The sequence below is a fragment of the Trachemys scripta genome, chromosome 8, assembly GCF_013100865.1.
Source record: "Trachemys scripta elegans isolate TJP31775 chromosome 8, CAS_Tse_1.0, whole genome shotgun sequence".
Taxonomy (NCBI): Eukaryota; Metazoa; Chordata; order Testudines; family Emydidae; genus Trachemys; species Trachemys scripta.
This window is the reverse complement of record NC_048305.1, coordinates 85,846,875-85,862,701: the sequence shown is the minus strand read 5'-3', so window position 1 is coordinate 85,862,701 and position 15,827 is coordinate 85,846,875. Positions and strand designations below refer to the sequence as shown.

Below are 15,827 nucleotides of genomic sequence, written 5' to 3'. Positions count from 1 at the left end.
TGTAACGGAGATTAGCACTGGAACCCAGTGTATGTATTCAGAGACACAATGCTCCTTTTTTACCTCTCAGCCCTGCAGAGTCTGTACAGCTATAGAAGGTTAGATCCTAATTGGACTCATCTAAACTCCAAATACAGGGTCATGTTATGCCCTTACTGCAGCTATGCCATTAACCAAAGACAATAGGGTTGCTTGCCCTCATGCTTCTGAAGGTGTAATTTAGTCTACAGAGTCCTCATTACTGGGGATGATTCATGAGGCAGAAAGAACCCAGCTTGACTTGATCCCAGATTGAGTTTTCACAGCTGGAAGTTTGAAAAAAAACATCTTTATACTTTTACATGGTGTAACATTGATTTGGCCGTCACTGACAGTCAATGCAGAGCCCCATCATGACAACGTCAGGATCTCCTTTCAGAGTGGAGCTGCACTTTAATAACATACACACCAATCCTCTACTGAGACATGTGCAAAAAGTAGAACTACTCACAAGGCCTGCTTGGAATGATCATCGAAGGGCAATCTTCATCACGGATCACTTGAGCAACAGACTAAAAGAAAATAAACCCAAAGAGGAATTGGGGAATACAATTCAGAACAAATAAAACCCGCTCAATCTGAGAAATCTCTACAATCAAGAAAATGTCCCATTTCCCCTCATTTGTATCTTAATCTCTTGGCATGATTTGACTGGTGCATCTGCCTGACACTCACAGGATGGAAGCAAGAGACCTAAGCATCCCTGGACAGTCATGGATGAGGAATAAAATATGCTTCTGGCTTTTCTAATGGTAATAAGATAAAAACAGAAGGCATCAGACCTGCCTACGAACCAGTGGTGTTTGGGCAGATGTTTTTGTCTCTCATAGAAAAAAAAAGTTTGTTATAACATAATTAGTACATTTAACATCAGCCTGAAGTTAAAGTTGCAAGTGTTTTTATTGTGGGAGGAATATTAAGGTATGTTCAAATGCAAACCCATGGTATTTCAAAATGGTCATTTTATTGCAAAGCTGGGGTAATTACCTGGCTAAAAAAAATGGAGTGAGAAGCTGCAGGTGACTTACTACAATGCCTGCTGATTCAGATATAAAACTCTCTAGGATGAAGGGGAACTTGTTAGTACTAGTCTGAGCTCTCCTTCTCCACTGTGGATCAGTGCAGCCTAAACCTATATACTGGAGAAAATTGGCTTCTCTGGGTACATCTATACTGTAATGTAAGCTTGGGCTTAGAGTCAGGCTTGAGCTCAACCCCCTCTTCCGTCTACACACAAATCTGTCAGCCTCGGGCTTGGACCAAGGGTCTTAAGACCCAATGGGAGAGGAGGGATCAAGCCCAGTCAAGCCAGGACCCAGAGTTTGACCCCTTTTGCTTTGCAGTATAGATGCAGCCCTCCCGACCCAGGTCCTGGGAGTCTGCCAAAAGTATCCCACAGTGTCATGGACCAACTTCCTTTCTCCTCTATCCCAAGAATCTCCAGCAGACTCCCCTCACCCCCCTTGGTGCACTCCTGCAGGTTGGTGAGTCAGCATTAACCCTTCCATCCACTTCTGACCAGCAAGCTGCAATCACGCCATTGGAAAGCCTTCTATGCTTGCAATGGAGACCGAACAGAAACAGTCTTTTGCACAGCACACTGCTTTATGGTCACAGGAGCATAGCCAGATTTTGATAAGTCTCTGCTGAGCGTCCAGCACAACAGTGGGCATTAGTAAGAGTACAAGGAATGATCAGACATACTGGCAAAGAAACTGGCACTGTAGCAACTTTACTGCACTAGTGACCAGTGCATAGAGTGGACTGAGTGGCTCAAGACGGAGTACGGGAAAATCAGGGACCAGAACTGCACCTCGGGCAACTCGTCGACATCATGCCCATTTAATGAGGAGTTGGACCAGGTGCTGGGCACTGCTCTGAGCACGGAGCCAACGGTGGTGCACAATGACCTGGTCAGCTGGGATGACTGATGGGGACTGATGGGAGCCAGCTGCAGGTGCTGAGTGAGGACAGTGAAGTCTGTTGCTGAAACCAGCCCCAAAAGAGATTTTGGAGCTGGAACCGCTGCACACCCTGGGGCCAAACTCTGGAGCTGCTTGATGCCCCCTCCCCCAACAAACAACCCACTGCACAGCATGCACCAGACACAGAAGCTGTCCCTGAGCACAGTGAGTTTCTGGCTCCATTTTAATTTTATTAATACAGTAATAGGAGGAATTTCCATTCTCTGAATCAACGCAAAAACTATTGGACGTAAGTCACGTAACGGCTAGCCACATGTATCCTGCTAATAGCGGATTGTATGGCAGCAGCTTGTCCATTCCATTTCAATTAGAGACAGTCCATAGGTGACAAAATCAATTGTGCCAAATTCAACTTGGATTTGAATTTCTGTCCCGAAACGTGCCCGGGGCAGAGGAGGAAGGCTGTTAAGTTCTGTGTGTTTGCATGCAGCCATAACAGGGTAAGCCATGTGGAAGCTGACACAGCATCCTACTGATTCCCTCATGGATTTGACCCAATCCTGGATGCTGATAGCTACAAACTCCTGAGCAGGAATTCCAGACAGGTAGTCACATTTCAGGGAAGGACATATTTTCCAGGGCTATCTTGGTAGCCAGCCAGCCCACTCCATTCATACATGTGCAGTTCAGTCACTCTACATTGTGTTTCCAATGGGATTTCAATCTGCCAAAATCACATTCAGCAATCATTCTATACCTGCTGATAGCATCATTAAACCATCTTTTGCCAAGTCCCCTTAAATCATGGTAGGGTTTCATAAGCCAAGGCAAAAGGAGGTATGCGGGGTCCCCAAGAACAACAGTGAGGACAGTAACTCCGGTTATGACAACGTCATTTGGAGGGAATAGTATCCCAGCCTGTCCGTGAATATAGACTCCCAATTGTCAAAAAACACTGGCATCCAGAACTTTTCCAGTGCAACCCACATTGACATCCATAAATTAACCTCTGTGGTCCAGAGGGTCTGTATAACAGTGGAGTGGTACCCTTTGTGGTTTATGTATTCATGCTCCTTAAGGATGGCAACCTATGGGCACATAAGTCCCATCAATGCATGATTAGGAAACCCCATTCTCTCTAAGCCAGCAGTTACTTCAGGAATATCTTTTATGCCTGCCACTTTGGGGTAAACCACATGCCTGACTGCCTCAGAAACCTCTGCCACCACTTTATCCACAGTCGACTTTCCAACGCCAAACTCGCTGGAAACCAACCTGTAGCAGTCTGGGTTAGCCAGGTTCCAGACGGTTATAGCAACCGGCTTCCAGACAGGCTGACCTTATGCAGGTGTCTTTATGCTGGGGTCTTGGGGCAAGCTGCCCACTAAGCTCCAGAAATTCCTCATGTGAAAATTCTGGATCCAACTACTGACCATCCCAGGTCTGCATGATGATGTGATCCCACCAGTCTGTGCTTGTGGCCCTGTGCCAGAAGTGCTGGTCTACGTAGAGCAGGGGTAGGCAACTTATGGCACGTGTGCCAAAGGCGTGGCACGCAAGCTGATTTTCAGAGGCACTCACACTGCCCGGGTTCTGGCCATCAGTCCAGGGGGCTCTGCATTTTAATTTAATTTTAAATGAAGCTTCTTAAACATTTTAAAAACCTTATTTACTTTGCATACAACAGTAGTTTAGTTATATATTATATACTTATAGAAAGAGACCTTCTAAAAACGTTAAAATGTATTACTGGCACGCAAAACCTTAAATTACAGTGAATAAATGAAGACTCGACATCACTTCTGAAAGGTTGCCAACCCCTGACATAGACGTTATCAGTGGCTATACTGAGTGTACTGAGCAGCATCAGCCAGTGTGAGTCTACCATGCCTGGGTATCCTCCTCCTCCTCCACTATAAGCTCTGTCAGATGCCTTTGGTGGGTCAGAAAATGCCACCCAAGTGTCCACCAGCATCTCACAGAAGCTCTGCCTGTTTTCTAACACAAGAGCGAAAGTGCAAGCAAGAGAATTTCTTGAAAATGTGTCTCCTCCATGTTGCTGGCTCCATACCTGGGCGCGCACACACGAAAAAGACAGCTAGGAAGGATGTGTTGGTGGGCTGTTCAAACTTGCTGTAATGTGCAAGGTGGACCGTTCACCATGGTCAAAGGACTAGAGCGGCCACATTTTGGGAGGGCGCTAGGGAGTTGGTATATGCATGGTTTGACTCAAGTCTGTGCACTGGAGTGTGGATGCCAGAGCCACAGGTTTAAGCCCAAGTTGGAAATTCTTAATGTAGGGTTAACAGTCAGTGTAGATGTTCAAGCCCTGGGTTCTCCAAACCAGGGTCAGCTGACTTGAGTCCCACAAATCCTGGGCTTACACTGCAGTGTAGACATACCCTATAGAACCAAAAATCCACAGCATGGAAGTCTGCAGATATTTTCCATTGAACTGAGCCTTCAGTAATCACTTAAAGATTTAGGGATTTTGTCTAGCTAGCAGATCTTAACTCTTGACAAACTCAGAGCTGAAATACACTTACAGAAGAGCTCCTCAGCTGAGATAATTTGGCACAGCTCCATTGATTTTGATGGAGTTAGACTGATTTATGCACACTAAGGTTCATCTATAGTTTAAAGCAGAATGTATCCCATCTATACTTATGTATGTATATATACGCACCTTCAAAGGCTTATTAAAACCAGGTTTGCAGAACTGCCTGTAGTACTCCCAATAGCTTTTGTTATATCTGTAGGAAGCTTGCATGTCTATGTATGTTGCAAACCTGTCTGGGCACTTTGAGACACAAAGCTGTAAGAAAGGAATAAATGCATAATTATATATTGGAAAAAAACAAAACCAAAAAGCAAACAAAAACCCTCCCAAAACAACCCACTCATGCTATCAAAACAGCAAGACAAAAAAATGGCCATCTATAAAAGTGCCCTGTTTTATCAGACTGCCTGGAGCAATGCTTATTGTAGCATTTAGAAAGGGACAGTGTCTAGTGTTAGAATCTCTAGATAAACACTTTTTAGTGCTTTTGATAGACCTTTTCAAATCTCTCCCCAAGTTCTGTATCTCCCAATCGCTCTGCCTCCATATGTCTTGGTGGTCTCCATACATTTTGATACACATGTACAGTTTTAAGTTTGTTTTTTTTAAACTTTTTATTGAACATACACATGAAAAAAATCCCCAGAAAGGCCTTGATCTAACCCCCTAAGCACTGACAGCTGTGTATATGAACATGCTGGTGCAGCAGCACAAGACATGTGGCAAGGCACAAGACACAAGACCTCTTTGATCAATAAAATCTGATGAAGCTAAAAATTGCTTCACCCTCTTATACAGTAGTTTCAGTCAAATCCGCTTTCAATGATGCTGGCTTTACATGCCTCTAAGGGGTGTACCAAATTAAGACTGTAAGTTGCCCTTTACCCATGACAGAGTTCCCGCTGGTGTAAAAGCAAGTCAGGTGCACATGCCAAGGGCGAAATTCACATCTCCCCAACTAAAGCCAAAGTACGCAAGATGTGTGTGAGAAACTAAGCGCTGGGAATGACTGGATCCGCCCATAGGTAGGCTGCTATTCAGATGCATGTATGGAGTAGTGACTGCTGCTCCAGCACACACTCTAAGCCGGACTTCCTGATCACTGGGTCCATGATCATGTTCTACCCTCCTCAATGTTCCTGTGAGCCTGCCTCTGTGGCATAGAGAGGCTGCACCCCCTGCAAAGCTACCCAGTCTGGACCCCCTCCTCCTCAGAGACTTACCATAGAAGGAAGTGAATTTCCCCTTAAGGGCATAGCGTACAAGTGCCCTAAGTGATTTTTTCACATTATGAACGGGAATGTCCATACCAGAAAGGGATCTTATACAATAGGCCAGAACCTGGTGGGTGCAAGAGTCTAGTGGACTAGCCTTGGATCAGGGAATGAGGAAATTTGAATTCTATCCTTGTTCGGACAATGAATCGCTGTCTGCACATCACTTATTATAACTTCAGTTTCCCCATCTGTAAAACTGGCACTGATATTTGCCACGCATTAGTGTGGCAAAGCAGCATTTAAACATTGTCTGTACAGGCCTCTAAAATCCATAGTATTAGCAAGGCCTGTCAGTGGCAGCAGAAGTAGGAACAGAACTCAGGCCTTCCCTGATTCTCAGGCCTGCGCTCACACAGGTAAATGATCTGGCTTGGGGACCACCACAACCTCCTCGAAAAGTCACAGTGTGATGTATTAAGCCCAAGTGGTTCTTCAGCATTTTCACAACAGCCAGAGAGTTAAAACCTTTAATCTGAATTATCATCCAAAGACTAGAAAATGTCAAAAACCCTCTCCAGTTTCACAGATCTGTTGTGAACCTGAAAATAGACAAATTAAAACACAACCTGTTTGTGACGAATATGCCACCTTGCTTGCCTCACAGTAGTGATTACTTTATTACAGCACAAGCCCCAATCCAAGAGTGCATTGCACAACAGCAATAGCATTGACCTATATATTTTTTAACATTATGCAGTGTTCCCTGTAACATAAGAGACTGTGGCACAGTGTGTTAGGTAACAAAGTCAAGACCACAGCAGCACAAATCAACACAGAGATTCATTTAATATTCTACCAAAGTGACAGGACCAGACTATATTACTTGGTTTCCACTAGGAATTTATGCTGGTGTAACTACATTGCTCAGGGATTTTCAACACCCCTGAGAAATGTAGTTATACCGACCTAATCCCCAGTGTAGACAGTGCTATGTCAACAGGAGGGTTTTTGCCATCGGCATAGCTACTGCCTCTTGGGGAGGTGGAGTACCTACAGACGCTCTCCCATCTGCATAGGTAACATCTTCACGAAGCACAGCATTGCAGCTGTGCCACTGCAGTAAGTGTTGACAAGCCCTCAGTCTCTGTCTACACAAGCTATGTATGCCTCTCTTCTACTGGGATACTGATTAGTGAGCATTCAACAAGTGATTAGCCAAACCTAAGGGTTATTTAACATTAAACAATCGCGTTGACCACTACCAATTCCTCAGAAGGCATGTAACATGTCTGGACAAACGAACACTATTGTCCGTTGTAAACAAGAAAATATGCATTTTTTTAAACATGGCTGGTTTGGAAAAATCTGTGTGCTGGTCAAAATGATTTTCTGAAAAATGGCTATAATAATGTGCACGAACTACATTGCTGCACAGTCACTCGTGCTATATTCATGACGGAAAATTAGCCAAACCCAGTCACACTCACATTGGGAATTTTTTCAACTCTAAATCCAAAACAAACAGTTCTATGCATTTCTACTTATTTTCTCCTGCCCTGTTAACAATAGACACTGAATCTGCTACACTGTATACAGATACATGCTATACACACACTGCACTCTACAATATGATCAAACTACATTCCACAAAATGCAACTAGTCGATCAAATAACTTCTATCAAGTTTTAAGCAGCAATAAGCAAGAGGCAATGAGAATGTTTTCTCCCTGTATTTCACTTACCTGTGTTGTAGGGCACTGTAGGTTTATTAGCACTATTGGGCTGGCACATTTCAGAATGTTAAAGTAAAACAAACTGGTCTTGTTCCTATAGAGAAATAGGAATAAAAATAACTATTTTAATATGTATAGATGTTTATATACCATATTTATGACCATAGTACTCACATACCATATATGGATTTACAATGTACACTATCAATTTTAAATACTGTTATCCTAAAAGACTACTGCAAATCCCAGGTGAGAAATGAAATTCAAGCAGAAACTGAAGTGCCCAAGCTTAAACGTATGTTAAGTCAAACTGCTTTGTTTGATGAGTAGTCATTCTGAGGAGTGTTTTCCTGCACAGGAGCCTTAGCTGACAGCCACTTGTTCTTCGAGATGGCCCAGAACCTGGCTCGAGAACTGGAAGGCTTGCGCTTTACATGGCAAACCACCTCTTAATGCTCTGTAGTTCACCTGCATATGCTGAACCTATTTTGTACATACAGCATATGAAATTACTACTAGCACACAGCAAGCTGTACCAGCTGATGTTTTTGTGTTAATCAGAAGGTGGCACCAAAAAATCAAACAAGAGTTTTTTGTTGCTCAAAACCTGAAGCAGCTGCCTGGGAAAACAGGAACACAGTACCTGAAAGGGACTTTCACAAACCCAAGTACTGGTCAGAAGTAAGGGCGAGACTGTGTGCATGAGGGGGAAGGGAAGGGGAAATAGCCTTCTGACCCTTCACCCTTACGCCAGGGCCAGGCACAATGTGGCCAGGGCATGCAGCTACTGCAGTAAACTTGCATCAGCAGCAGTGGAGACTAGAGCTGGTTGGAACATCTTCATTCCTATGTGGAATGGAAACAAATTTTGAAATCTCAAAAGTTGCTGTGAAATGGAATTGTCGCCCTGCGGTCAGCTCTAGCGGAGACCTCCTCAAAGTGAGCAGGTATGGACAAGGCCACAGTCCTGCCCCCTCCACACTAGGCAGCGAAGTTAGCTGGGTGCGAGAGGACTGCATGCTGCAGCCTTGCAAAACATAATGGCAAATCCCCTGCAGCGTGCGATTCCTCCAGAACCCCCATTGCAACACAGCTGCCTCCCACCCCACTGCACGGCTATGCCTTCAAGGCTCACTCTGGCCCATAACATGTAAGTGTTGCAAACCATAACTCTCTGTGCAACTGGGAGTAGCTCATCTGGCCTGACATTTTAAAAGGTCAGGGTGTTTTCACTCTCACACATTCAGTCACGTACTAGTTAAGGAAATAGTCATACACTCCTTGCAAATATAACTCCCAATCCTTAGCTGTTATTTCTTCAAATCAACTGAGTAACATTTTGGGCTGAAATATCACTGCTCTGTAAGAGTTCCCTGGGAGTATGTACTCTTTGTGAGTGACTCAGCACAGCCCATGTCATTAACACATTGTTTTACTCTCACGTTGAGGTGTTTGATGACTGCTGGCATTAACAGGAGACAATAAAGATTAATTGTATATGGCAGAGAAAAGTGGCCACATAGAGTTAGGTTTGCGTCCTTTAAAGTAAATTGTATTCTGTGCTTGCATTTTGTTCTATATAAGGCAAAACAAATTTAGAGATTATATGGAGGAGATCAATGGGTGGATACAATGAGATGCAAAGGTGCAGAATTCCCCTAGAGGGATTCTGAAGGCAACACAAGGTGGAATTAATTTGACTGTACAAAACTCATTGCAGCGCAATTGTTTTTTCAGATATCTAAAGAGCCAGGCCTGGTTTTACATTTCACGGTTTCTGAAATATGACTTTCCCCACAAATATTACGGGTATGTTTGAAGCTATTAATATAGGCGCAAGAGTCACAATAAAGAGATGCCACCACTCTCCACATGAAACCGGCACGTAGGTGTCAAAGCCCGTTTTGGAGGCCCACAAACCCACAGTCCCAGGTCAGCAAACCCCATCCCCCATGGGGCTATGTGGGAACTATCAGTGGGAACAATGAAGGCATTGCAGGACCCCTTTGACAGCTTTTCATTAGGGATGAAAGTTTATCAGGGATTCCTCTTACTTACTCATACTTGACACTACAGCTGTCCAGGACTGGTCTTTGGGGCTTGTGAAGCACCTAGCCAAATCCTCTCCACCTCAGAGTTTTAGGAGTCAAGAAGAGCTGGTCTGTGGTTGTTTAGAGGGGCTCCCTGGGCTGCTTCTGATGCTAGGGCTGCCATAAGCTCTCTTGTGGCCACTGGCCAAATGTTCCTATGTCACTTCTGGCTTATCCATTTATAGCAATTCCCTCAACATGGAAACTGAGTGCCAATTCCCAGCCTCAGCAGCAATATCCCACCCCCCAACATCCCCAGCAAGGGAGGAGAGAGGGAAAGAGAATTTGTGTTTGTATGAACCAGGGCAAGGATGACATACAAGGGAGAAGTAAAGAGGAAGAGCCAAGTAACAGAGAGAGAGAAAATAAGTGAGCAAGCAACAGAGATAGACAGAACATGCACAATGGACAACAGAAAATGGGGGTGAATGCAAAAGAATCCTTCTGCTTCCCCCAAGGGGTGGGAAGCCCCCAGCCACCAATGTCACTACCTGTTTCTGCTTCTCCAAGCTGTGTGTGTGAGAGTGTGAGAGTCCAAATCCTGCTTTCCTACTGCTTTGCACAGGCCCACGGAAGGGTTGGCGCCTGGTCCAGTTGCCTCTCCTGATCCCCGTAGGACTCTGACCTGGGGCAATTCCTCCTGACAGTTCTGCCTCCCTATACGGGGGAAGGTGGAACTTTTCCGGCCACTTCTCTGCAGCTCTCTCCAGCTCCATGCAGGAATCTGCAAGAGCAAGTGGCACAGACTGTTTCCACACTTCTCCGCTCCCTTCCCTGCCTGGGAGGGGACACCATCTTGGGTGTTCCTCCACACTACTCCCTATCTCCATGCAAGGGGCCTGGACACTTGCTTCCCCTGTTCCATCCCTGCAAGCTGAATGGGAAGAGGAATAAGAGGCAGCAGAAGAGTTGCATCAACTGTGTGCTTTTGGTTGCTGCTTGCATGGAACTGGATTTAATATCAGTGATAATGAAGTGAGGGGTGTGCAATGCAAATTAAAAAAAAAAAAAAAGGAAAAACTTTCCTGTAATGTGGTTTCATGGCTCCAGCTTCAGTTTTCATAGAAATAATGTTTTGACCCATATAGCTCTTTTCGTCTGCAAGTACTTCACAGATACTAACGGATTAACTAATCCTTGCAGCTCCCCAGATGAGCTAGGAATTGCCACCCACATTTAAGAGACTGGAAAATAAAGTTGGGTTAAGACACAAGACCAAGGCCAAAGAGGGAGTCAGTGTCAGAGCTGTCTGTCCCCCAGACCTGAGTTCAGACCACACATCGCTCTCTCTAGTAGCATAAAGGCAGCAGGTAGCTAGCAGCAGACAGTGAGAGCTCTCTTGTTACTGTCAGCTGCTGTTTGGCACTTAGTACCTGCTGAGCAGGAAATATTGGCTTGTACAAAGTGAGAAGCAGTCTGCCATACTTTTGGTTATTCCTCCCCAGAGATGAACATAATGATTTCTCAGAGGGCATATTAGTTAAATATCCTAACCTGAGCAGTCAAAACCAGTGGCAGCTAATCAGAGTCATCTCTTATAAAAACACTTTAAAATATCATAGATAGAATCATAGAATATCAGGGTTGGAAGAGACCTCAGGCGGTCATCTAGTCCAACCCCCTGCTCAAAGCAGGACCAATTCCCAACTAAATCATCCCAGTCAGGGCTTTGTCAACCCTGACCTTAAAAACCTCTAAGGATGGAGATTCCACCACCTCCCTAGGTAACCCATTCCAGTGCTTCACCACCCTCCTAGTGAAAAGTTTTTCGTAATATCTAACCTAAACCTCCCGCACTGCAACTTGAGACCATTACTCCTTGTTCTGTCATCTGGTACCACTGAGAACAGTCTAGATCCATCCTCTTTGGTTGGAGGTAGCTATCAAATCCCCCCTCATTCTTCTCTTCTGCAGACTAAACAATTCCAGTTCCTTCAGCCTCTCCTCATAAACCATGTGTTCCAGCCCCCTAATCATTTTTGTTGCCCTCCGCTGGACTCTTTCCAATTTTTCCACATCCTTCTTGTAATGTGGGGCCCAAAACTGGACACACTACTCCAGAGGAGGCCTCACCAATGTTGAATAGAGGGGAATGATCACGTCCCTCGATCTGCTGGCAATGCCCCTACTTATACAGCCCAAAATGCCATTAGCCTTCTTGGCAACAAGGGCACACTGTCGACTCATATCCAGTTTCTCGTCCACTGTAACCCCTAGGTCCTTTTCTGCCGCACTGCTGCCTAGCCATTCAGTCCCTAGTCTGTAGCAGTGCATGGGATTCTTCCGTCCTAAGTGCAGGACTCTGCACTTGTCCTTGTTGAACCTCATCAGGTTTCCTTTGGCCCAATCCTCTAATTTGTTTAGGATGGATCTCTTTGCACTTAATGGCACAAGCCATACTTTATAATAGTATTTTACTATTCAGTCTCCATACTGTGCAAACAGCTGCATTACAGAAATAACTCAGGTCTAAATTTCCACTGATCAACTGAGCTTTTCAGAAACCTTAATTGGAATAAATACAGTATGATGGGGTGGAGGTTGCTTCTTCTGCAGCCTTCCAATTTAATTCCCAGGAGGCCGAGGGCTGATACCTCATTTCTCATGCATGCCTCATGAGAAATAAAGCCAGATGAATCCTCTGAGTACTCACTCATTTATGGTGTCCTTCTGGCCGCAGAACTGTCCATAGCTGTCAGTTGGATAGACCACCTTCCTGGGGTCACCATGCACCCAAGCTACAAATATATAAAGAGACAGACAGATCTTTTAACACCACATTCCAAGTGTCCAGCAGTAGCTTGCTAATAGTTCAAGTTCTCTAGCAATTAAAATGCACCATCTGTCATGTACTATTTTAACCTCTCCCAATAGCTACTGAAGAGAATTGATTTTCCTTAAACAGTAGATTTCTTAAGGAAAAAATAAAATAAAATAAAATATGGATGAATCAGTCAGACAGTAAAACATTTCTCTTTTTTCCCTTCAGGACACACACGTCTGGGATGTGGCCAAAATATGAGGTAATGCACTTAGAAAATAATGGTTATTAAAAGGAGAAAGAGGAGGCATTGCAAAAGCTTTGTTGGCTTAAAGCCACACTGTGCTATGGAGCTAAACCTCACAGACCAAACTGAGCCTTTGCTTATACCCACGACCCCACTGAAACGAATGGGGTTACACGGGTGTGCGAGAAGCAAGATTTGGTGATGACAATCTAGCGGCCATAGAGTCACTTTAACAAGGGATGCAACCCCCCCCATTTCAGGATATAAAACCACGCGCTCAGCTCTCAGCGCTGTAGCTGGCGATGCTGATTTGTTCAGTACATAGAAGTAGAGACACAACTGTACGAGTACAGAACCTCAGCCTGAACTGGAGGATGCTGCTTCTATTCCTTCCTCAACTTCAGGCGAGGATTTCTTGCTCCTGAAAAGTCTCATTTTCTCAAACTGCTTATTTCCGTTCCCATTCAGGATCTAGTACACCACTAGGAAAATCATCATTAGTATCATTTTTTTCTAAGCTACAGAGGTCAGACCTGACAAATCTTCACAACTCCCCAGGAAGCTCTGAATAATTTTGACTGCCCTTGACGATCACAATTTCTATCTATATCCTCCCTATAACAAAATAATCAGAACTTCACCTCACATTCTAAATATCACCTTACAAGTGCAGGATGGTGCCAGCATATTAGCCCACACAGTATGTACCCGTACATCCCTAGATCTGGCTTACTAATACAACTGCTGCAAAATGTGGTTGGATTTAGTTTTATTAACTGTGATCATTCTCCAGCCTTTTCTTTGCTCTGTAGTGTGTAGAGGAGGCTATAGCCATTATGATTATTTTTAGCCCCTAGTGTCCTCCTCTCAGAGTGTACACTGAATGTCAGAAGCCACTTTAGGCCCTGATCTATACAAATTACTTTGAACTTGTTCTTCTATAATTGCCCCACTTTTCTGTTGATTTTGTGTGCTAAATTTAGTCACACTAGAAATTAACAGAGGGTCCTGTGGCACCTTTAAGACTAACAGAAAGGTACCACAGGACCCTCTGTTGCTTTTTACAGATTCAGACTAACACGGCTACCCCCTGATACTAGAAATTAAATCTTCCTTAAGGTCATTGCAGTAGCAGGGGCACTTAGATACTACGGTGATGGGTGGAATGGAGCGAGAACCTCTGCAAATCACAGAACAGTAGATGTAATACTTATCCTTGCAGACTATGGGCTAGATCTGCAACATACCCTCCATTGACTTTAATATAGCTGCACCACTGCATACCAACTCAGAATTTGCCATGTTATCTTTCACCCTAAATGGTTTTATTTTTCTGGCATTCTTGGTTTCTGGATCTTATGCTAGTTTTTAATTCATTTTAATATATATCTCAATTACACCATGCTTTCCAGTTTGTAAAATAATCTGCTAGTTGGTCTCAAATATCTTCTAGACATTCAAATAAATTCTGTCTATTTTCTCCCTTATCTATTAAGGCCCAGATTCTGCAGTGTATGAAAATTCTTCACCTGTGAGAAGTCCCATGACTTCACTCAGTAATGTAACCTGTTAGACATGATCTTCCTTATACGAATCCATACAGTCTTTAGATATATGTAATTTGGCTTATGAAATAATCTAAATGTTGAGTGAGTGGGCTATTTCTGTGTTCTATTGTATACTTTCCTCCTTTGTGACTGTATGGCAATAGGGAGTGTTCTTTAATATTTTCCTGCATCTCATGCGGTTAAAAGACAAGGCCAAATGGATCAGTTTCGCTGCTGACACCAAATGGGTTTAATCCCTTATTTGTATGCTCTTAGATGGATTTTCTTATCAACCTTTCCACTGCCAAAAATTAGTTTTTAAAAGTATTTGAAAATTACTAAAAGAAACCATTTGTTCCCTTCTTGACTGTATTTCCCCTCACACTAGCATAGCAGAAGGCAGAATGAATAAAACCTGTCAAATCAGATTCAAAATAGTGCTGAGATTTCAGTAGCAAAACGTCTTCTGCAGGGTATAGATAATTATCTGCTACTGCCAACAATATCCCCTTCCTAGGTAGGATATTTTATCTACAATTATTTCCTGCCCCTCACCCCCCCATCAATCACAATTAGGGGAAAAAAAAGACAAAAATTGCAGTATAACTTTGCTAATCATCCCAGAACACCATTTTCACACAGAAAGCAACCCTCTCCCCACTGCTCAGCAAAGACCAGAGTGCTGTAAGGAGACTGCCTGTGATAGCAGGGACTGGATGAGAGTCCAGAAGTCTACACAGCAATGAAACAGCCCCGCAGCCCGAGCCTCACAAGCCCGAGTCGACTGGCATAGGCCAGACCACAGGTTTTTCTTTGCTGTGTAGACATATCCAGAATCTCCTGTGCCTAGTGGCCCATGAGGCAACCCATTTTCCCCCACCACTGTCTGTCCAAAAGCAAAATGTTTGACTCCATCATAAATGGTCTCTATGATAGCAGCTCCCTTTTCAACCATCCTGCAACAGATCATTCTTTGTTCTTCTTGTCTTAAGGCTCTTATTTTTACAAAGAACTGATTCATAGATTCCAAGGCCAGATCACCATTGTGATCATCTACCCTGACCTCCTGTATAACACAGGCCAGAGAACTTACCCCAAATAGTTCCTAGAGCAGAGCTTTTAGACAAATATCCAGTCTTGACTTAAAAATTTCCAGTAATGGAGAATCCACCATAACCCCTGGTAAGTTGTTCCAATAGTTAATTACCCTTACTGTTAAAAATGTGCATCTTATTTCCAGTGTCCATTTTTCTAGCTTCAACTTCCAGCCACTGGATCATGTTGCACCTTTGTATGCTACAATGAAGAGATCATTATAAAATATTTCTTCTCCAGGTAGGTGTTTATAAACTGTGATCAAGTCATCCACATTTGAGCTCTGTGAGTCCATTCCTTTAATCCTCGTGGCTCTTCTCTTAACCATCTCCACTTTATCAACATCCTTTTGAATTGTGGACAGCAGAACTGGACACAGTAAGTCATCACAGAACTGCCAAATATAGAGGTAAAATAACCTCTCTATTTCAATGTGAGATTCCCCTGTTTATGCATCCAAGGATTGCACCTTTTGGCCACAGTGCCACACTGAGAGCTCATGTTCAGCTGATTATCCAATGTAACCCCCAAATCTTTTTCAAAGTCACTGTTTCCTACGATAGAATCCCCCATCCTGTAAGCATGGCCTACATTTTTTTGTTTCTAGTTGTAT

At 43.7% G+C, this 15,827-nt stretch overlaps 1 protein-coding gene across 1 annotated transcript in view; it reads right to left on the bottom strand.

Annotated features, from left to right (window-relative positions):
• SLC44A5 (solute carrier family 44 member 5) overlaps positions 1-15,827 on the bottom strand; it is a gene marked incomplete at its 3' end in the record, with an annotated part of 99,228 nt that overhangs the window by 39,805 nt on the left and 43,596 nt on the right. Inside the window, 4 exon segments of the mRNA XM_034778325.1 lie at positions 491-551; positions 4,651-4,779; positions 7,484-7,568; positions 12,218-12,302. Coding sequence (XP_034634216.1) covers positions 491-551; positions 4,651-4,779; positions 7,484-7,568; positions 12,218-12,302 — 360 coding nt within the window.